The sequence below is a fragment of the Molothrus ater genome, chromosome 2 (assembly GCF_012460135.2).
Source record: "Molothrus ater isolate BHLD 08-10-18 breed brown headed cowbird chromosome 2, BPBGC_Mater_1.1, whole genome shotgun sequence".
In the NCBI taxonomy this organism is placed as follows: domain Eukaryota; kingdom Metazoa; phylum Chordata; class Aves; order Passeriformes; family Icteridae; genus Molothrus; species Molothrus ater.
In genome coordinates, this window is record NC_050479.2 from 26,348,495 (window position 1) to 26,369,464 (window position 20,970).

The 20,970-nt window shown below is 42.2% G+C and overlaps 2 protein-coding genes across 12 annotated transcripts in view; both read left to right on the forward strand.

Moving 5' to 3' along the window:
• Positions 1 to 5,171, forward strand: part of MCF2L (MCF.2 cell line derived transforming sequence like) — a 157,260-nt gene extending 152,089 nt beyond the window's left edge. For all 11 annotated transcript variants that reach the window (XM_036406419.2, XM_036406427.2, XM_036406435.2 and 8 more), the window contains 4 exons: positions 1,725 to 1,852; positions 2,461 to 2,573; positions 2,701 to 2,804; positions 2,931 to 5,171. In XM_036406419.2, the coding sequence (XP_036262312.1) occupies positions 1,725 to 1,852; positions 2,461 to 2,573; positions 2,701 to 2,804; positions 2,931 to 3,025 (440 nt within the window). In that variant the 3' untranslated portion in view covers positions 3,026 to 5,171. The remainder of the gene's footprint in view (positions 1 to 1,724; positions 1,853 to 2,460; positions 2,574 to 2,700; positions 2,805 to 2,930) is intronic.
• Positions 5,172 to 12,521: 7,350 nt separating this feature from the next.
• On the forward strand, positions 12,522 to 20,932 carry F7 (coagulation factor VII). Its single transcript, XM_036392180.1, has 8 exons — positions 12,522 to 12,591; positions 14,798 to 14,958; positions 15,528 to 15,552; positions 15,644 to 15,757; positions 16,701 to 16,841; positions 19,320 to 19,426; positions 19,949 to 20,069; positions 20,259 to 20,932. The coding sequence occupies exons 1-8, from the start codon at positions 12,522 to 12,524 to the stop codon at positions 20,795 to 20,797; spliced, it is 1,278 nt and encodes a 425-aa protein (XP_036248073.1). The 3' UTR covers positions 20,798 to 20,932.
• Positions 20,933 to 20,970: the final 38 nt, after the last annotated feature.

Here is a 20,970-nt window from a genome sequence, read left to right on the forward strand (position 1 = left end):
CTTCCCTGCCTTTATAGGGAGCTCTGATGTAGTCCCACCCTGGAGAACACACACACAGATGAAATGTACATGCATCATTTCAGTCCCATAGTTTGCTAATGTGAATTCTACCATTACTGACCACCTCCCTTCCCAGCAGGAGATGGGCTTTTATAGAGACTTGTTAATTGTAGAGTCCAGCTTGTATCAGGAGGAGTATCCTTGGTATGGCAAGATCAGGCCAGTCTGCTCTGAGCACATCAGGACAATATAAAAAAAGAAAGATGCTGAGGAAAAAGAGCTGTTACCCAAAATGTACCCAAGCTGTTACCCAGTGAGTATGAGGTTACAGGCACTTAGAGTGATTTTACTTTCTTTTTCTTCTGTGCAACCCATTGGTACTGTTTCTAGTGAGAGCTTGGAACAATTAGGAGAAACAAATTTTTTTTGTTGCATTGTTCCTAACTTAGAAATAACAGAAGTGGTTTCAGCTTTGTCCAACAAGCCAACTACAAGATGTAAGATTCCAAGGAAATTTTCATGGAATACAGCAGAAATTTATTACTCAGTTTCTTCACAGAAAGTTCATTCTTAACCCTCAACAGGGCCAAATGGGTCAGTACTTCCAATCTTGTGCAGGTCACTCAGCAGCATAGGAAAGGTAAAAGTCCCACTCTGTTTGGTGTGCTCTGGGTGTGATTCCTTTCTATGACTTCTTTGGCTTTATTCTGATGCTGCTCAGGTTTTTCCTAATGCACTGGCATGACCAGCTGTGTGTCAAATGTCTCAAGAGCAGTGCAAAGCAAAAATGCTGGTGCTTTCTCAATTCAACTAATAGTTACATGAAATGGAAGGTTTGTTCTTCCTTTCATTCTTTTCATTGAGTTTCACTGTTGTTACTATTTGGCTTGAAACAAAATCTTGCTTACAAATACTTGTCTCTTTTATTATGACTTTTTTTCATTATAAGCTCAACACATTTATTAGCAGCTGCTGAACTCGGTGTAAAACATCCCACTAATAAAACGTAATGCACCTAATTTGGAAGAGGATTTTGTTCACTCTGAATATGATTCAGCTTTATGAATAAATTAAATGCTTCACCCTGAGAGAGAAAAAGCAGTAAATGACAGGCAGGAGATTGTTGTTGGGGTGTTTGGTGCAGTGACTTAACACCAAGATAGTTCAGAGCACTTTTTTTTGTGTCAGCCTGAACACTTGAATATTGGGCTGCCTTGTCGGGTGAAGTACAGAGTGCTTGTAACTTGTGTGGAAATTTTGGACAGTGTGAAGGAGACAATGCTTATCTATCCCTTATTCCAGCAAGCTGGTTAGGTTGCTTTGGGTGACAACCCTGTTTGTTCAACCTTTTCCCAAAAAGTGTATATTCCTGTCTTCTGCTTCCTCCCAAGAAAAAAAGATAATCTATCCCTCGTTTATCTTTGTATAACATATATTTATTATACAAATATTTTTATATATTTGCTTTTCAGTTGGAAATTTGCATTCTCTCCATTAATTTCCCTTTACATAAATCCAAAGGGCTAAATTCACTGCCAATGCATTTCCACAACTCTGCTTACTCGGATGGAAGCAGGCCAGCTTTTGCCAGCAGTGAATTTCACCCAGTGACTGTAATAACCTCCCTGTGTCAGTTTTTCTCCTGTTCATGTTGAGCTTTTCAGTGGGGAGAACATTTCTCCCAGTCAGTGGCTCAGTTAACTGTTGGCTGTTCCTTCCCCAAGGCTGGGCCAAACCATCCCATTCTCTTGATGCATCCGAAGAAAATGACGGCTGGTCTAGTGCCGAAGAAGCGCTGAATTCATCGGATGCGGAGGAAGAAGGAGCGGGAGGGGCAGGCGAGATCAAGCTGGTAACCAGGAATGCTTTCCTATGGAGCTGAGCAAGGGCTGCCAGCACAGTGTGTGAGGGGGGATACAGGAGTGCTTTGGAAGCTGCAGGAGGGACAGTGTCTGCCTTGAAATGCTCAGCTGGGCAATATTCCCAGGGCAGTGGAGAGAACTCCTTCTCTCAAATCAGCCTGGTGTTTGTACCTTGGAGGTCCCTCTGTGCCTTTGCACACCTGCAGCCCAGCGAGTCGTGGCTGCCTGTGCCATGATGCAGCAATCAGGTGACAACAGCTTCAGTGACCATGTCAATAGACTTCCATACAGATGCCATGGCGTGCATTTGCCAGGTTTTCTGCTTCTTTTGGTTTTATTTTCTGTAGCCATATGAATTAATTGTTGTAGTGGGAACATTTCACTGAATGTTTTTCAGGATATGAAAATTAATGTATTGAATTTGCATGTAATTAATCAGCAGAATTTTAATGCCCCAGTATGTATATTTTCACCATCTTCAGCATGTAGGTACATGGGGAAGAAGGGAAAAGTATTATAATTACATAACAAAAGCTGCAACATACCTTAAAGTACTCAACAGAAATATTTTGTTTTCTTTCCTCTTGTGTGCATTTAGACTCCTGGTAAATATACAGTTGTGACTGATTATGACAAAGGAGTTTCTGAAGAATTTACAGTGAAAAGTGGAGATCTAGTTCAACTGATTCGTGAAGGGGAGGATGGACTTTGGTATGCAGATCTGTGTTTGGAAATTTTTATACGCAGAACTGTGTTTAGAAGGCAGATGTTTAGGGCAAAACTTCCAAAGGCATCAAATGAACAAGTCTGACTTCTAATTTTTTATATTTTTTTTTAGGTTTGTAAAGAACCTGAGCAGTGGTAGAGAAGGTTGGATTCCAGCAAGCAATCTGCTGATGCTCATAGGCAACTCAAAATCAGCTCAATCTTTAAGCAGCTCTGGTAGGCTATATATTTTAACTGAGATGATTGTCTCTTTGAAGATTCCTATTATCAAAGAAAGTAATGAAAAACAACCACTATATAACATTTTCTTGTTTGTTTTTTTCTCTACCTTTCTTTTCCCAGAATCAGGCACTGCCTCCAGCAATTTGAGCACATCATCAAGTTGCAGTGATAGCTGCAATGTCAGTAGCACCAGCTTCTCTGACATTAAAGGCTAATATGACATGATTATCCCACCTCCCTGGAAGGTAAATCTGGAGATTGTAATTTACTGCAGAGTTCTGGACATTGGACTTCATTGGAGAACCACCAGTACTGTGCTGCCAGCTCTGAGTATTTTTAGTGGTGGCTTTTACAGGTTCTCCCAGAGGATCCCAATGAAAAGTGCATGGAATGTGAAGTTGTAAATAAAAGTTAAATGATTTGAAATAGGATTTTGTAGAGGTTTCTGCTCTGAGAGCTGTTAGCATCAAGCGTGTTTTCTCCTTGACACACGATCAGGTTTCTGCAGAACTGTATCTTTATGTAACAGCCAGAATCTGAATGTGAGCAAACAAAATGTGTTCAATGCTAAATGCTCATTGTAAACAAATAACATAGCAATCACTGTACAGGATAGGTATGAGGAAAATAAATCCAAGTTTACAATTTCTTCTCCCCAAGAAACCCTTTCTCCAAGGACATACCTCGGTCAATGCAGTGAATGGGACTCCCATGACAACCAGGAGGGAGGTTTGGTTCACCCTTTCCTCTTGGATTTTCATGATATTCTTCTGCTCCCTAGAGGCTGGGATGCAGATATGACCAATTCACTGGCCACAGCAACATCAAGAGAAACTATTACTTTTTCCCTTCCAACGTTTTACTGACATGTGCAATAGAATAGCCCTTTTTTTTGTTTGGCCTCACAACCAAATTCTTTACCGAGATCACTGTTTACATAGCCTTGGCAATTCAGTAGTATATTTTTCCTTATGCAGGTGCACAATGAAACACTAATGTTCTTATTCACTAAATGATTTTTTAATAAACAGTAATTGCATGGTTACTTTCAGCTCTCACAACATGCAGTTACAGGCAGAGGAAACTATTGTTACCGCACTATGGGTCAAGAGCCTTCCTTCAAACAAACCTATGAGGGCTAGAAATCCAACATAGTTTTAGTCCACAGTGTTTGTTCCAGATTAATTGAAAGATAAAAAAAACCCAATTACATAATCTTTCTATAGAAGTGGAGCACAGGAGAAAAAAAATAAAGAGTCAGATTTATATCACAGATGAATATTTTAAAGTTTTTTAAAGGAAGGGTGATGCTAAATTTACCATTTTTCAGGGTATGATGCAAACCAATGTTGTAAATTTTCACTTAGTCAGACATTCTTTGCACACCATCCTTACAAACAGTACAAAACTAAGTGCATATATACAATACTGTATTCATTCCTGTCCATCTCTCAAATATTTTTGCTTATATGAAAACAGGTTTTTAACTGATTCATGCACCAAATTATTTTCAAATAATGGGGACATGAAGAGCATAACTTTTCAGAAGCACTAAGCACAGCAGATTATGTCAATGGGAACTGCTGTTAATCATCAGACTCACTGATGGCTGAGCCCTGAATTCTCTCTTTATGCCAGAATTTTATGTTTTAGAGGCTTCAGATTAAATGACAAACACTCCTTGGAATGATGCAGAAGCAACCCTACCCCAGAGGCAATCAAAATGCAGCTGGCCACGGTCAGCACAAATCGAAGCATGTATATACACACACATAAATGTATGCACAGATACATGTGCATGTATGTGCTTGTGTGTATATATCTGCCTGTGTAGATATGTATATGTGTGTAGATATGATGTATCAATGTAAAAGATGTATTTATAGTCTTCATGCTGCTGAATGTGTCACTTTACAATTCATAAATACTTAGTTTTCTTGCAGTACTGCAATATAAATGCTGATCAGGGTTTTACTTCAGGCATCTTTTTCAATATGGAAATCCTCTGGTCTTTTTTTTATTATTCCATATAATACTGTGCTGACCAGGAATATTTAGTCTGATATTTAACAATGGAATAGCAACATGAGATTCAGCTTTTCTTCATCTATGTAAGTTATTTTGTAAATTATCTGTAACATACTTATATATTGCTGTCATTGCTTGGATGAGACTGTTGTTTCATTTCTCACTGCAGCCTCATTTGTGTTATTTCAATGTTTTTTCCACATCACTGCACTTTAATACAACCCATTTCACCATTTCCTTTTTTACTGCTGTTGTGAATTAGAAGTTCAAAGTCAGAGGTCTCTACTGTAATTAATTTGAATAAATTTCAGCGCTTCTTGCTGAATGCCTTTATATAGACATGCTCTGGGGTTTATTTTGTCTCACAGTCTTGAAAGGTTTTTATGGGTATCATATTAAAACAGAGAGAGGTTCTAGGATTTGGAACAGAAAACCAGGTCTGTGTATTCAAATCCTCAGCCTGCTTATTCCGGCACCATCTCAGAAAAACACCATTTCACCTTTGTGGTCATGTCTCACTTAGAATCATGTGCCTGGCACTAGGGAGTTAAAACCTGTCTGCAGGCTGAGGATAAAAAATGAAAGTCAGTGCCAGGTAATTGGATTGATTCCCTTTTTCCCACACACCCTTTTCTGAAAGAAGGCACATCATTGTTGAGTTTTCCCAAGGAAAGCCATGTATCCATGGATCCTCTGGTACTAGCAGAGCAAGTTAGAGGTCTGCATCTGGACATGGCTGGGTGAGAAACAAGACACCACGTTCACCCTTGCTGCATCTGAAGAGGAACATGCTTGTACATGCAGTGATTGATGACTTTAAGCACCACCATGCCATGCCAGGTGAATTTCGTACTGACTGGAGTGATTTGGGCTGAGCTGTTGGCCATGTGCATTACACAATCCAGTCATGGTGTTTTACTGAGACTTGATTGCTTTTTGTTTAGTCTTGATCTTGTCATCATAACAACTCCCTCTGTAACAGATAGTCCTACTTTTCTGAGCAAGAGGAGGTCCAGCCTTTTTGAGAAAAGAATGAAAGAATTCCAGCCCAAATGTACCTTAGTATAGAGTAAAACGAAAGGGTTTTCCATATAAAAACCTAATAATGATTGGTTTCTTAGATCACTGTCTCACAGTTGGGGCACAAACTGTTTCATAGATACAGAAGCAGTTTGCTAGCTGGAATACAAAACATTTTCTCCACCCTGCACAGATGTTGCCATTGAGGAAAACCGAGGAAGTTGTACCATAACTCATTTACATCACGTAACTCAAAATGACAGGAACTCCCATTCCCCTTCTCAGTGATATGTTAGATGTTACTATGAACTCCTCTATTTCCACACAAGTCCCCAGAATTAGCAGCCTCCCTAGATGTGTGTGGCAAGAACCAGGTCTGCCTGGTATGATGAAGCAACCCAAATTCAGGGGTATTCAGGTAAAAGTAATCAAATCCCTCATTAAGGATGCAGGAATAGAAAAGATAAATTCTGTTGTTCACTAAGACTTTGTGTAAACTTGTGTTTAGAGATTGTATTACCAAAATAAGACATTTAACTACTGAAGTGCCTTCTCTGGGCATTCATTTGAAAGGAGGTGAATTTTTATTTATTCCCAATCCAGTGGCAGGACAGCAAGGTCCCCAGCTACATTTAAAAGGATTGGATTATGGATTTGCTAGCGGTGCTGTTGTAGCTGTGAACAGTCAAGAAAAGGTTTTTAGCAGAATTAGTATCTCTCATTACCAACTGAGATATGTGGCATTAAACAGACAAACTTTGAAGCACACTGCCTTTATAATATTTTTCTTCCTTTATTCTCTCTCTATTTTCAGATATCCATCTCAAACAGTGAAAGAACAGAAAGAAATAACCTACATCAAAATTTAAAAAATACAATGTTAAGCTTGTATTCAGAGCTTGTCACAAAATAAAGTCTTCCCATCTTCTCTTTCCTCTTTGTGAGAAAAATTAGGGGTACAGAACTCTGTTAGACAGGCAGGTAGTTTTCTCCAAGAACATAGTTCTATTTTGAGGTCTAAATCTCAAATAATTTACTTTAAAGTTTAGCAGCATAATACTGATATATTTATAGATTAGTTAACCAGAAATTATTAACTTGCTCAAAGTCTTTGCTTTTAGTCAGTCTGATAAATGACTGGTGGCAAGTTGCTACTGTAAATTCAAAAAGCAGATTAACCCTAAAGCTTTCTTACCTAGATACAGTTTCGGCAGCTTACTCAAATGATCTCTGATAGCCTCTTCAAAATGGAATTAATATTGATTTGTTTTTTAAAATTGTTTCCTGGTGAGAAAACTCATGTTGAAATGACCAATGACTTGTTTGATCAGATCAAACTGCCCAGTTCCCAATAGCTTCCATAATTATCTTCTCTTCAAGCCAAAACATGAAACTAAAACCAACAAAATTGTAAGAGTACTTATTTTAAAAATATCATCAGAAAACAAAGCAAATATAAAGAAGAACATGTTCTGAGCATCATCATGTGTTCAGGCTCATGTTTCTGCTTTAGATTTTATTTTGTATTACAAACATTTTTCATGTTTAATTTTTTAATTTTTTACTTTTTTAAATAAAAAACATCGGCACATCAAAAAAAATCCTAAATCATATTTTTAAAAGAGCTATTCCCAGACTGATTCTAGTAGCACCCATGAGCAGCAGAGGTACATGTTTGCATTAATATATATATTAATTTTTAATTGAACAGTAGTTAATTTTTGTTGGAATTGCTCAGAAAACATAAGCCAAAGCTGATGGCAGCACTGGCAAGGAGATTTATACAGCAGAGCTACGGGGGAAATCTCCTTAACTAGAGCACGACTGCACAAGAAGGAAAACAAAGTAACACACAGGAATCTTCTAGGGAAGAAAAACAAACTGTTTGCTCCTCTGGCTGGTGACATGGTTCAACCCCAAACAGGACATGACCATGCAGCTGCTCACTCCCTCCCACCCAGTGGGCTGAGGAGGAGAATCAGGAACAGAAAAGTAGAACCTGTGGGTTGAGATAAGAACACTTTAATAACTGGAACAAAGTAAAATGTAATAATAGTATTGATAATAAACTGATGATACTACTACTAGTAGGAGAGAGAAAGAAAAAAAAACAAAAACAAACCAAACCAAAAAAGGACAAGTAATGACTATGCAATTGCTCATACCATGCGATTGCTGATGACCAGTGCCCAGCCCAGACCTGAGCAGCAATCACCCCCCTTCCAGTTTATATACTGGGCATGACTTCTAAGAAAGGAATATCCTTTGGCCAGTTTGGGTCATCACTCCTGGCCATACTCCCTCATGGCTTCTGCTGCAGCTCCTCACTGGCACAGCATGAAACTCAAGTCCCTCACTTAGGGTAAGCACTACTGAGCAACAGCCAAAACATCAATGTGTTATCATTATTATCACACTGAATCCAAAATCCCAGCATGGCACTGAAGAAGAACATTATCTCTGTCCCAGCTGAAACCAGAACAGTATCCAACCTTTATTCCATACCACTTGTGTCATGCCAGGTTCCACACTTCCAAATACCCGATCACCTTTCCCATCTTCTGCTGGATATTCACACAGATACCATTCTCTAAGTCTATAGGCCATGCTTATGAAAGTCCACTGAATTCATTCAATCCATGACCCCCGTCCTCATCTTCCATAATAATTTTTCAGGGCAGAAAAGATGGCATGTGGTGTTGGATTGTTGCATGTTGAAACCAGTTCTGATCCCATCATCACTGTGCCACCACCATTGCATGATGTGAAGAGGGGACCCTTCCTTTGAACATCCAATGCAGCACAAGTAGCCAGGGTGCCAGGAGGAGCTGTGCTTCTGTACCAATCACTTCCAAAGCCACGTCAGCACCTTCATAAGCTGCCAGTAGCTCTTCATCAGTTACAGTATAGTGGGCTTTCCATCCTCTGGAGTCAGTGTGACTCCATAAGGATCAGTCTTGAGTCTCCCCTGGTACTTTCTGCCAGAGGCTCCAGGTAGGACTGTCTCCCCTGTCTGTGGTGTGCAGCACATTCTTTACATCTTGCCTGTTCAGACTGGCTCAAGGGCTACAGCATGAATATCTCTTGCTTGACTGGTCCAGAGGCTTGTTGCTCAGGGCCCCAGCTGAAATCATTCTTCCTGGACACTTGGGAGAGATGACAATCAGACTGCAGTTTGGAATGTGCATTCTCCAGAAATGTGCAGCCCCTTAGAAAGCTTCTATTTCTTTCTTGTTAGTTGGTGGAGATATAGCCATTCTTTTATGATCACCTCCGTTGGGATGTGGCAACACCCTTCTCACTGCTGTATTCCCTAAAGCTGCATCTCCTGCGCAGGTCCCTTGATCTGTACTTTGTTTTATGGCAAAACTCGTTCAGATTGAGTTAGACTTCATTTTCTTCCCTTTCTCAAAGACTTCTGCTGTATTGCCCCACACAGTGATATCATCACTGCACTGCAGGTGCTCCAGAGCTTCACCCTGTTCCGCTGCCTCTGGATCCATCCGTGGCAGATGGTGGGGCTGTGCTGCCACCCCCGGGGCAGTCAGTTTCAGGTGTGCTGGACACCCCTCCAAGTGAAATCAACTGGAGTGTGAGTAGCCCCAGTGCTCCTTAGCAGAATTTGAGTAGCTTCAGAGCCTGTTGCTGGAATCTGAATCCGTTTCCTCCCTCGAGCAGCAGTGCCTGTCATGGGGACTGGGCTGGTGTAAGTATTAACAATCCCAGTAGATGGCTCCCGAAATACGAAGGGACAGCGATGCCGAGAGCACACCGGGCTAGTTTCGCAGCCAGCGGTTCTTATCAGATCAAAAGCCGATACGAGGAAGTGCAAGAGAACCCAGGCCCCGAAGGCGACAGACACCAAAACAGCAACAAATGCTGCAAGTAAGGTATTGCTTAACACAGCCCTGAGAACAAGCACAACCACTCTGGTGGCAAATAAATCAGCATTGTGAGCAGTGACTATTAAACCAATGCAATGAAGGCTTATAACAAACTTGTTTTAGTACTCTCTGGTCAGAGCAGTCATCATCTCAACTTTCCAGGCCCTATGTTGAGCACCAAGGAGACTTCATGGTTTAATCCCTGACACCAAGTACCAGGCAGCTGCTCAATGCCAACCTCCCCATGAGATGAGGAGAATCAGGAAAAATGGGTTGAAATAAGAACAGTGTAATAATTGAAGCAAAATAATACTAATGTAATAATATTAGTAGTATAAAAAGCAGAGACACAGAAAGAGAAGAAAACAAAAAAACAAGAGAAACAAGTGATGTACAATACAATTGCTCACCACTCACTGGCCAATGCCCATCCTACTTCCAAGCAGTGATCATCCCCTCCCAGCCAACTCCCCCCAGTTTATACACTACATATAAATATACAAGCATGTATATAAGCATAGCATCCTATTGTATGGACTATCCCTTTGGCCAGTTTGGGTCGCCTGTCCTGGCTGTGCTCTCTCATTGCTTTTTGTGCAGCTCAGCACTGGCAGAGGATGAGACACTGAAAACATCCTGACAGGAGAAGCCCTGCTCAGCAACAGCTGAAATATCAATGTGTTGTCCTTATCCTCACACTGAATCCCAACCACAGCACTGTACAAGCTACTGAGAAGAAAATCACCTCTATGCTAGCTGAAACCAGGACATTTGGGGCCTAAGACTGCAAGGAAGGGAGAACCCTCCTTTAAAAACACAGCTCTTTAAGCAATGAACAGACCCAGCTGAAGTTAGTAGGAAACACCTGTGTGATGAGATCTGTCAGTACAAAGTTCTTAAACAAAGAGCTGGAATGTAGTCCTGAAGTGCTGAATCCTCAGTGACCCTTCTCAGGTTCATCCTGATACAGCCTAATTGCATTCATTTTCTTGGAAGAAGGACGGTCCCCATATGAACTGACCCTTTTTCCCAGCACTTGGGCTTCTTCCAGGGCTCTAAAAATAACTGTTTGGCTGTTTTCCCAAGAAATAAAAGCAAAACCTTTCAGGTTTAAGGGATGTCAGCAGAGGAAGGAAGGCAAAGATAAAATCCTGCATCAATCTCGTAAGGATGTACAGAATCTGCACATCATGAAGGAGGGGGAGGTTGCAGAGGTGCTGTGATGCCACTGCAGAGTGGCAGCCACCCCCCCATGCCTGGCAGGGAGATACCCACCCTGTGTAAGGAAATAAAGGCAGTGGGGGGCATAGGTGCAGACTCAGCCTGGCCTCAGGCAGAGAAGGCAGAACTTCATTCTCTGATCTGCATGACTCACACAGATAGGTGGGGCTAGATCATTCCCAAGAAGATGAGATAAAAAGAAATTTTCAAGATTAATTTTGGTCTTGCTAATCTGAAAATGGATTTGCTATTTTCAACTCCCTGCCACAGGCAAGTGAACAAGGAGTAAGGGCTGTGCTGGCAGACTGAGAGGTATGGAGAGGGTTCCAAAAATGCAGCAAAGGGCTGCTGTAGTTTCTTTTACATTCCAGTAACTGGCTTCCTTCCTCTGCCTGGGTCAGGACATGCCCAGGAACTGGGCTGCTGGGAATTAGCCAGGCTGTGATCCAGAGAAGTGCCTGGATACTGCCTCTTGGGAAAGTGATTTCAAAGCAGAATATCCAGCTGTGTGTACTGCCCCCAAACAACAGGACTGCATGGAAACAACAGCCAGGAGCCTGACTTTCCTAAGCAATCACAACTTCTGCAAGGAGTTATGCTGAGCATTGGCACAAAGTAAAAATCCAGCAGTTGATTTCCTTTGCTGTAGCATTCAGATGCAGGGCTGACCCTCCTCCTTTCCAGGCAGGAAGGGGAGAACAGCCTGGAAAACAGTCCAGCCTTCAGCTAATGCTCCACTTCTCATAGACAAACATGCTCTTTACCTTGCTGCTATCTTAAGTAAATATTTCCCCAAGAATGTTGTCAGCTTTCCAGTCTGATGCCATTAATTGATTTCCATTAAATCAGGGGACTGTTTATGTTCCAGATAAAGCACTGTCTGCAGAGTGACCCCTCAAGCCCTGGTAGCTCCTAGTGAAGTACAACACGGATCAGCTCAGTGCCACTTCCAGCTGGTACAACCTGTGCAGGCCACATGGCTCTGGCAGCAAAGATGGGGAGAACCAGTGTAGGGTGTCTCTTGCTGGTTAATTAGTGTCTCCTAGCAAATTCAGGAAAAAGTGCAGAGTTTCAACTGGTGATAGAAAAATGGGAATAGATGCCAGTGGTACAATCATACTCCAAAGCACTGACAGGCAATATCTTGACTGCTGATGGAAGATAATATCACATCATTGCTCTCTGCATGTGGTGCTATGTGGCCAAGTTAATGCCTGTCCCTGGATTCAGGGTCCCAGCATTCATGTTTCTCGTGGAAAAGGTGTGTTAAATGGAAAATGCAGGCCTGGGATAGCAGCCTGTGTAACCAGCATAGCTTTTGCATGGGTCAGGAGAGCACATTTCAAAACCAAGCTCCCTTGTTTCTGTGAAAAGGGCACATTGCAGGATTTGTGTGTGCCCTTCTGCTCAGCTCACCAGGCTGTCATGGATCTTTTGCTGTTTCCATGACTTGCTGGCCCCTCCTCTGGCTCCAAGCATTTGAAGCTGAGCCCTTTGGCCAAACAGTCCTTGCTGAAATGTCAATACACTGCCAGAACACTGGCTCACAGGGTTCATCATGACTTCCAGGCAGTATGTGGCTTTGTTTCTCTGCTTTCTGCTACTGATCCCTCTTTCTCTGGATGCAGGTATGTTGTAGGATATAGCTGTAATGATGTTTACTGGCAATGGACCTCTTTCCTCTTTCCCGTTACTGAGGTGATTTCCACTGCAAGTTTTGAGCATTGCTGTGTGTTTGTCGTGTCTCCTGCTGTGCCTGTGCATTATTCTAGAGCTCCAATTTACTCTCAGCAATGGCTCCATGCACTTGTTCTGCCAACTAAGGAAAAGCACCTCTAGACTACTAAATTAATTTGTTATCTTGGTGCACAGACAGCAGGCAAACCACCAGCTGTCTACATGAAGAAAGGAACTGGGATTTACTGTTATTTCATGCAGAACTGGGACATTTTTCAAAGCAAAGCATGAAGCATACCTGTCACTCAGCTGATGAGTAATTAAAGTGGGTAGGATCCACCCTGTTTCAGTAGAAGGCAGAGAAGAGGTAGCTCTTCAGTTGTATGTCCAAAAACCAGCTCCCATATTAATAAAGCAGATCCAGTGCTTCCAGAGCTCTCAGATCCTCTTTAGCCATTAACTAGGTCTTGTTTGTTGCAGTAAGAAAGGTGGGAAAATAGGTAGCAAAGTCAGAAATTATCCAATACAAAAGAGTAGATAATGCCAAATGGATGTCCCAAGCCATGTGCTCAGGCATGCTCCTCTGTCAGAGTCTGTGCTCATGCACTGATACATGTGCCATATATCTGCAGCATAAGGTTAATTAAAAGCCTTTAAAGAAACCCATATCAAATGCAGACATCCTGACTGAAATCAAGGCAGAAAGACCCAGATGACATTCCTATAATGACCAAATGCACCCAGGGATAAATTCAGTGCACAATACTTCATTCTTCTAAGTAACTTTGAAATACAGGGGGAAATTACCATTATTCTGCATGTAATTCAGCAAATATCCTGAATTAGAGACAAATGTTTATGGAGACACCTCACATCACTTCAGACTGGAATAAACCCTCTCAGCATCTATGACTGAGTGTATATTGGTATGACACACATGAGTCTGTCTTTCAGCATCCCTCAGGGCCCTTTCAGCAGGTAGAAGATAACTCCCACTCTTTTTGAGAGAATGTCCTGGGGAAAGGCAGGAGATATGCATCAGCCTCAGTCCCCAAATCTACCCACAAGCAGAGGTGAAACAGTTAAAGCACTGAAATGTAAACTGCTATGAAGCTCCAGAAGCTCCCCTACAGACATTATGGATAAAAAAAAAAAAGAAAAATTAAAAATTTCAATACTTTTTCTGTGTAGTATGTGGAGCAAAATTACACACCAGCACTTGGACTTCTTGTTCCTTATCCTAAATTGTACTGGGAGAGAACAGTTGTGTGATGTGCTAATACCTTGAGGCTGAGGAGCAGGTCAGCATGGTGACCATGACATTGGTGTTTCCAGTGCACACTTCTGCCAGTTGCAGTTCTAGGAAATGAGCTCTGCTGATGCCTGCTATCAAACCTATGTACCCAGTATCTTTCCAAAGACTTCTTCCTGGCTGTAGTCTGTGGTGATGGCAGGAGCTAGGAGCCATTCACAGGCTCCACTATGAAATGCAGTCAGCATTGTCCAGCCTTCCTATGTACCTAACATAACCTTTCCCATAGAAGAAAATTAAAGACAATATATTAAAGCAGTGATTCATAAATTGTGGTCTACTAGTAGTGGGGTAAATCCCTTCTTCAGGTCCAACAAGTGGAGGGATATGAAATAACATGTGAGTGTGGGTGAAGGCATGACTGTGGTCCACCTGTCACTGTGACTGTATCAAGTACAGAAAAATCAGCTTTTACCATGTACACCAGTGCTAGATAAAGTGATACAAGCTTTCCAGTGCCACGTACACCAGTGCTTGATAAAATGACATGGGCTCACCACCTGCTACAGCTGTAAGAAACTGCTGCATGTGCTAAGATGCATATGCCATGCAACAGTACCTCAGGAGTCACTGACATGCATTCAACACACACACACACACACACACCCCACTGCTATTACAGGCCATCTTCTCCTAAGCTCCAGGATCTCTAAAACTCCTGTGTTGTCACTTTACCTTGAGGCAGACCAGAGAAAGGAGACTCTTTCACATCTGCCCATTTCTTTTCTAAAGAGTCTCAGAAAAAGCTTGGGAAGCAGAAAAGCTTTCAGGGGAAGTTGTTCCCCCATCCTCTCTGTCTGGCAAGCACAGACACATAACAAATAGAACGTGCTGCTGTTTTTCAGTCTTTCTAAAGCAGGAAGAGGCAAGCAACGTTTTGCAAAGACAAAGACGAGCCAACAGCTTCTTTGAAGAGATAAAACTGGGGTCACTAGAGCGAGAATGCATAGAAGAAAAGTGCTCCTATGAGGAAGCAAGAGAGATTTACGGTGATGTTGAAAGGACAGTAAGTAACACAAGGCTGGGTGAGCACTCATTGTCATAAGAACTCTCCCTACTCAAAGGTTGTGCTCTGACACTTTAAACCACCAGAGATAAAAAAGCACTTTGTGTCCTGCTGTTTGCATTTTTCTTTTCTATTTACAGGGATAAATTCACTACAGCAGCAGTGAATTGCAGGAGGGCACACTACATGGGTAATCCCAAGCAGTAACCATTTAGAGGATGGTGGGAAAATGGATGCTCTCTAAGACATCTCCCCAAACCCCCAGTAATGCCTGCCCTGACAATACTTGAAATTATTGTATTGTGCAACATTTTTTTCAGTCAATCCCACCTCAGCTATATGGAGCTTATTTATGTGTTACCCATTTATGTTCATTAAACAAGGCCCTTCTCTATTAGTATGTAAAAATAATGTACAATCTAGAAAATAGAATATTTTATGAATATTAACTGTCACAAACTATAAAGGCAGAAGTGGCATCACTCTGTCTGTAACCCATGCTGTGCAACAAGGGCTGTAAGACATGATTTGATTCTTCTTTAATTAAATCTCACATGTTTTTCTTCCAGGAAGAGTTCTGGCACATCTATTCCGGTATGATCATGCAGGATGTTCTAACAGCTGTGGAACACTCCCACTGCTGCAGCTCTTTGAATGAGCTGGACTGACACTGAGTGTTTTACAGACCCTAACCAATGTGCCTCCAACCCCTGTCAGAATGGTGGGATTTGTGATGACCAATTCCAGGATTATGTTTGCCGCTGTCCCGTCGAATACGAGGGCAAAAGCTGTGAAAAAGGTCAGCTGTGGCATAACTTAACAATATAAAAATGCTGTTATTAATTCAAAAGCAAGGCATTGAGATAAACAATAACAGTCATTGTAATTCAGGATTTGGACTTGAAGATCCTCATTGGTCCCTTCCAACTCGGGATATTCTATGGCTCTGTGATTCTGCATCACCCTAGCTGTGACAGCTTCTGTTCATTGTGCTTTTGGTGTTGAGGGATGGATCTAACCAGATAGCAAGTCAGGCACTGCAAGGCAACAAGTAACTTATTGCCCTATAATGACTTTGTGAAAAAAAAAAAGAAAATTTGCCTTTGTGCACCATCTGAGAGAAAAGGAGGAATTATGTCCTACTCAGGTGCTGATGTTATTTTAACTTAGAAGCTCCATGCAGTATGTAAGCGAGAACTACACTGCATATGCACAGTACAAAACCCAAAGGGAAGGATCCAGTGGTTTATGAAGTTAATACACACCTTTCCACTGATTTCAGAGGACACTGAACAATGAGTGTTACATCCTCAGAACACGCAGAGTCTGGACAAGGGCTAGGCACTCATCGAGTCTAGGCAGGCAGTCTCAACAGTCATCCCAGAGCATCCTCCTGCTAAATGGCAAAATGTCACAGAATTAAAATTTTTCAGTCATATTTTGCAATGGTTACCACACAATTACAATATCTCCATTCTTGAGACAGCTCAGGTACTGTACAAATGCTGAATGATTTAATTTTAGGCATATATTTCTTAACCAAAGCCTATCCTCCCCTAATCCCTGGAGATCCAGGCCCACTTAGCTTTTGATGGAAAGCACTTTTGATAAAGTTGCTCTGCATAAATCACAAAAATCTTTTTTCCTGCCTTGCTTTCCTGACAGCATTCCAATTGCAAGTTATCAATGTTAAGCACAAAAACCCAAGTCTTGAATCCTAAATGCTCTTTCTCTGACTCTAGCTGTGGCTGACAAGCTGAAGTGCATTTTTGACAATGGTGGCTGTGAACAGTACTGTACTGACAAGCAGTCCAAAACACGACTGTGCTTCTGTGATGATGATTACAGTTTAGCAAGTGATGGTGTGTCCTGCATCCCTCAAGGTAAGACACTAACCAACCTGATGCTAAGTCTAAGCCAGCTCTGGAAGAAAAGTATACAATGTGTACACATCAGGACATGGAATGCATGATGCTCAGATGCCAGCTCCTCACCTCTTCTCCATGGGCAGAGTCCCAAATCATACATTTGGCTTCTGGTGTAAGTTAGCTACCCCAGAAAAGCAGTGCTCAGCATGACCACCAAGCAGAGATCCTTTTGGACTTCTTCCTGGTCCCAGAGGTTCACTCCTCTGGCATGTGGCAAATTCAAGTTTGACCATCCCACCTGCTCAGAGCTGGGCGGAAGCTGAACCCGTCTCTTCCTTTGGGAGCACACTCACCATTAGTCACGTAGAAAGGAACGGAGCAGTGGAGACAAGCTCCTCACACCTCACTAGGTGATCTAAATAAAGCAGGGCAGCAGGTGGTATGGGATTTGGGGTCAGGCTGAGAGGTATCTGGTGAGGGAAGGGGCTCTGGGCCTCAGAAGTCCTTTGTTTGCATTACCTTACACCCACAGTAGGAAATTACTTTGGGGGCAGATTTGTTTTACTGTTAGTCTCTCCAATCTGAAACTGTGACTAGATTTTACCACTGCATTTATTACAGCACAGGAGTCAAGAGAGGAAGAGGCCTATTTAAACCAAAGAAAACCAGTTAATCTTCCCTTCTCTCCCTCCCTCCCTCTCTCCCCTCACTCCCTCTCTCCCCTCACTCACTCTCTCTTTCTTTCTTTCTTTCTCTCTTTTCTTTTCCTTTCTTTTCTTTTCCTAATTGTTAGGAATAATATACTTTTGGTATTCCTCTAGACACTATGGCTAGATATTTCTTTCATCTAGCAAGGTAAATTTCAGCTGGGACTAGAGTAGTGCAAGTTAATCTTTTTGCCAATACATAAGCTGGCACCTGACTCTTTTGTAGATGCCTACTTGAATTACTTTATTAGAGGGAAAAGGAGACCCCTGGGGATATGAACATAACAACATAATGGACAGAGCCACAGGGAGCATGCAAAGTAATTCTGAGGAGTGGTGCTCCCCTGCACACACCTCAATGGAACACTCATGCAGAGAGCTGGTAATGACAACCTAGCTCTCAGCAGCAGCAATTTCATTAGAAAAAAAGTCTACTAATGTGCTTATCCCTTATTAACAGATTCTGCAATACCACGTGATGGGAAAGCTGCTTTTGTTAAAAGCTAAGAACAAACAATTCAAAATTCCTCACAGGCTTTTCAGTGCATCTTTCCCTGTAAGGAAGATGTATTTGTTGCTGCTTGCTTCCTGGGGACCAAAATAACTGTAAAATTGACCATGTGTTGCAAGTAGAAAAAATTGTGTAACTGCCAGGCCATCAGTCCCCTCACTGTCCCTCTGTCATCTCCCACAATGGCTCAAATTTGTGTTGCCCTACACACAGCATTAGATACTACGGGTGTTATGTGCTATGCCTGTTTAATCTTTCACCAGCTGCCATCAAAAAACTGGTCCTGTTTCTCCATACCTTGAAAGTACCTGTAAAACCTTGCTGCTGTCTTCATGTCAGCTGAAGAACTTGCAGCTCCAGGAGATGTTGCATGCAGCTCAGCAGAGACTATAGGGTCCTGGCTCCCAAAGAAGTAAAAACAGAGCACTCCTCCTCACAGTGTTACCCCAGAGTGAAGTGACTGCCAGACAGGAGGGATGGTGTGTTCAGTTACAGCACAGACACGTGGCACCCCCAAGGGTAGACACCCCCACACACAGGCACCCCCAAGGGTAGACCTTCTCCTTTACAGGAAAACCCAGCTGGGTGAAGGATGTACTGAAAACACCAAAACTTCCTCTGCACTACAGCTGAACTGCAAGTTCAGTCAGGATTTGATTCTCTGTATTGCTATTCTTCACATGCTGGCTCAGGCAGAACAGAGATGTGCAATCTAGAAGAATCCAGCAGGCTCTGGACACAAGCAAACAAGGTAGTGTGGGAGAGGCACACCAGAAAACAGCATCTGCCCTTGGGACATCTTTGGCTCTGCCCAAACAAAGGATGCCAAGTCCCCATGATTAAGCCTCTGTCTCACCCTGCCGTGGATGCTGTGACTTAAAGTCAGCAGAGACAAAGAAAATTGTAGACTACAGAGCTTGTCAGGTCACTTCTGCAGTCCAGCCTGCAGCCTACCTCATTGTGTTGATGTGTATCTTAAGCAGGTTTATTGACTGCAAAGACCTATGGTAGGTGACTCTGTGCCAGTGATGCTGTAAGGGCCTCAACTCTAACTGTAAGAGCATTTCTGGCTGTTTCCGAACAAAAAGAAGACTACTTCCCTCCTGAGCTGCTTTACATTATTTTGAGAATCTATGCTCCTAGACTAGAAATAAGTTTTTCAGCTGACATAGCTTCACTGAAGACATTACACATTTTGCTGTGAGTTCAGTACAATAAAATCTTTGTTGCCTTTTGTTGTTTTGGGTTTTGGTTTTTTGTTTTCTTTTTTCTCAGTGAAATACCCATGTGGAAAAATACCAATGTTGGCAAAAAAAAATTCAACTGCACGTGGAAGAATAGTAGGTGGTTTCATCTGTCCTCCAGGTGAATGTCCATGGCAAGTGAGTTTTCAAAAATCTTTCATTGCTTTTATTTTTTAAATTTCCTTATGAAATCACTACGCTAAATTCATTGCTTTAAATCTATGATGTTAAAAATTCATAAAAAGTGCCATGTCTTGATCACCAAATTCCTTCTTCATCCATAGCCAGCAGATCCACCTGTTTCACTTAGGCACCTTAGCTTTGTTCCAGAGTACCTGGTTTCATAGGAGTAGAGTGGTAGCACAGCTGTGTCTATCTCCTGACCCCTCAGTCCTTAACTTCACTGCCAGCAAGAATTTTAGTGGCAGCTTCCAGGGATATGCTTTGGGCCATAATATGCAGGGTCCATACTACAAGATGAAGAAAATGTCCATGGGAAGACTTCCCTTGCTAAGTTCTCCATGGAGTCAGCATGGTATTGTGGAACACAGTAGCATAACGGGACAGAAAGAAGCAATATGAAACCCATCTCTACTGAGATCTATGTCAAGCACATTTGATGAAGGTAAATATAAACATAAATTTGCTTTTTGTTGGCAGGCCCTTATAATACAGGATCAGAAAGAAAAGTGTGGTGGCACGCTGCTTTCCCCAGAGTGGGTGGTCACTGCAGCTCACTGCTTGGAGCATGTTCACCCTAAACAGCTTCGGGTGAGACTGGGTATGTATCTTCCCCTCCTCATCTTATCAAGGTGGTGGCAGCTTCCCAACCTGATAAAATCAGAATAGAAGGCTTTGGCAGTACAAGGTAATTGTCCTTAGAGGTGTCAGACTAGAAACACCCCACATCCTCAGACTTCCAAGGACTCAAGAGCTACCTGACATGACCTGCAATTAATAACTTTTCCAGGTGAACACAAAATAAATGTTGATGAGAAAACTGAGCAAGAAAGTGGAGTGGCCAGGATGATCACTCACGAAGAGTACAGGAATGGACAGGTCAATAATGATATTGCCCTCTTGAAACTGCAAACACCTGTGAATCTCACTGACCATGTGGTGCCAATATGTTTGCCTGAGAAAAGGTTTGCTGTGTATGAACTGTCCACCATCAAGTTCTCCACAGTAAGTGGATGGGGACGCCTAATAGACGGAGGTGCCACCTCTTCTGTCCTGATGAGAGTTGATTTGCCACGTGTAAAGACACAAGTATGTGAAAAGGAGACTGATTTAAATATCACAGAGAATATGTTCTGTGCAGGAGACCTGTCTGGGGTTAAGGACTCCTGCAAGGGAGACAGTGGTGGTCCTCATGCTACACAGTACAAGAACACTTGGTTTCTGACTGGGATTGTCAGCTGGGGAAAGGGCTGCGCTGTTGAAGGCAGCTATGGGGTTTACACTAGGGTATCCAAATACATTGACTGGTTGAGGAAGCACATGGACTAATGATGTTGAGCCACATCATTTCCAGGTTGTGCTATTGCCCCCCAGTCCCTCTGTACCATTTTCCCATTGAAAGATTCCTTCATTATCTTAGATATTTGATACAGGCCGTACCCACAACAGTATTAAAGATTTGAAGTGAGCCTAAGGCCTACTTGAATACATAAAATAACTTC

Coding starts and splice junctions, on each gene's coding strand:
- F7 (XM_036392180.1), top strand. CDS start 12,522: ATGACTTCCAGGCAGTATGTGGCTTTGTTTCTCTGCTTTCTGCTACTG. Junction 12,592..14,797: donor CCCTCTTTCTCTGGATGCAG/GTATGTTGTAGG, acceptor GCTGTTTTTCAG/TCTTTCTAAAGCAGGAAGAG. Junction 20,070..20,258: donor ACAGCTTCGGGTGAGACTGG/GTATGTATCTTC, acceptor TAACTTTTCCAG/GTGAACACAAAATAAATGTT.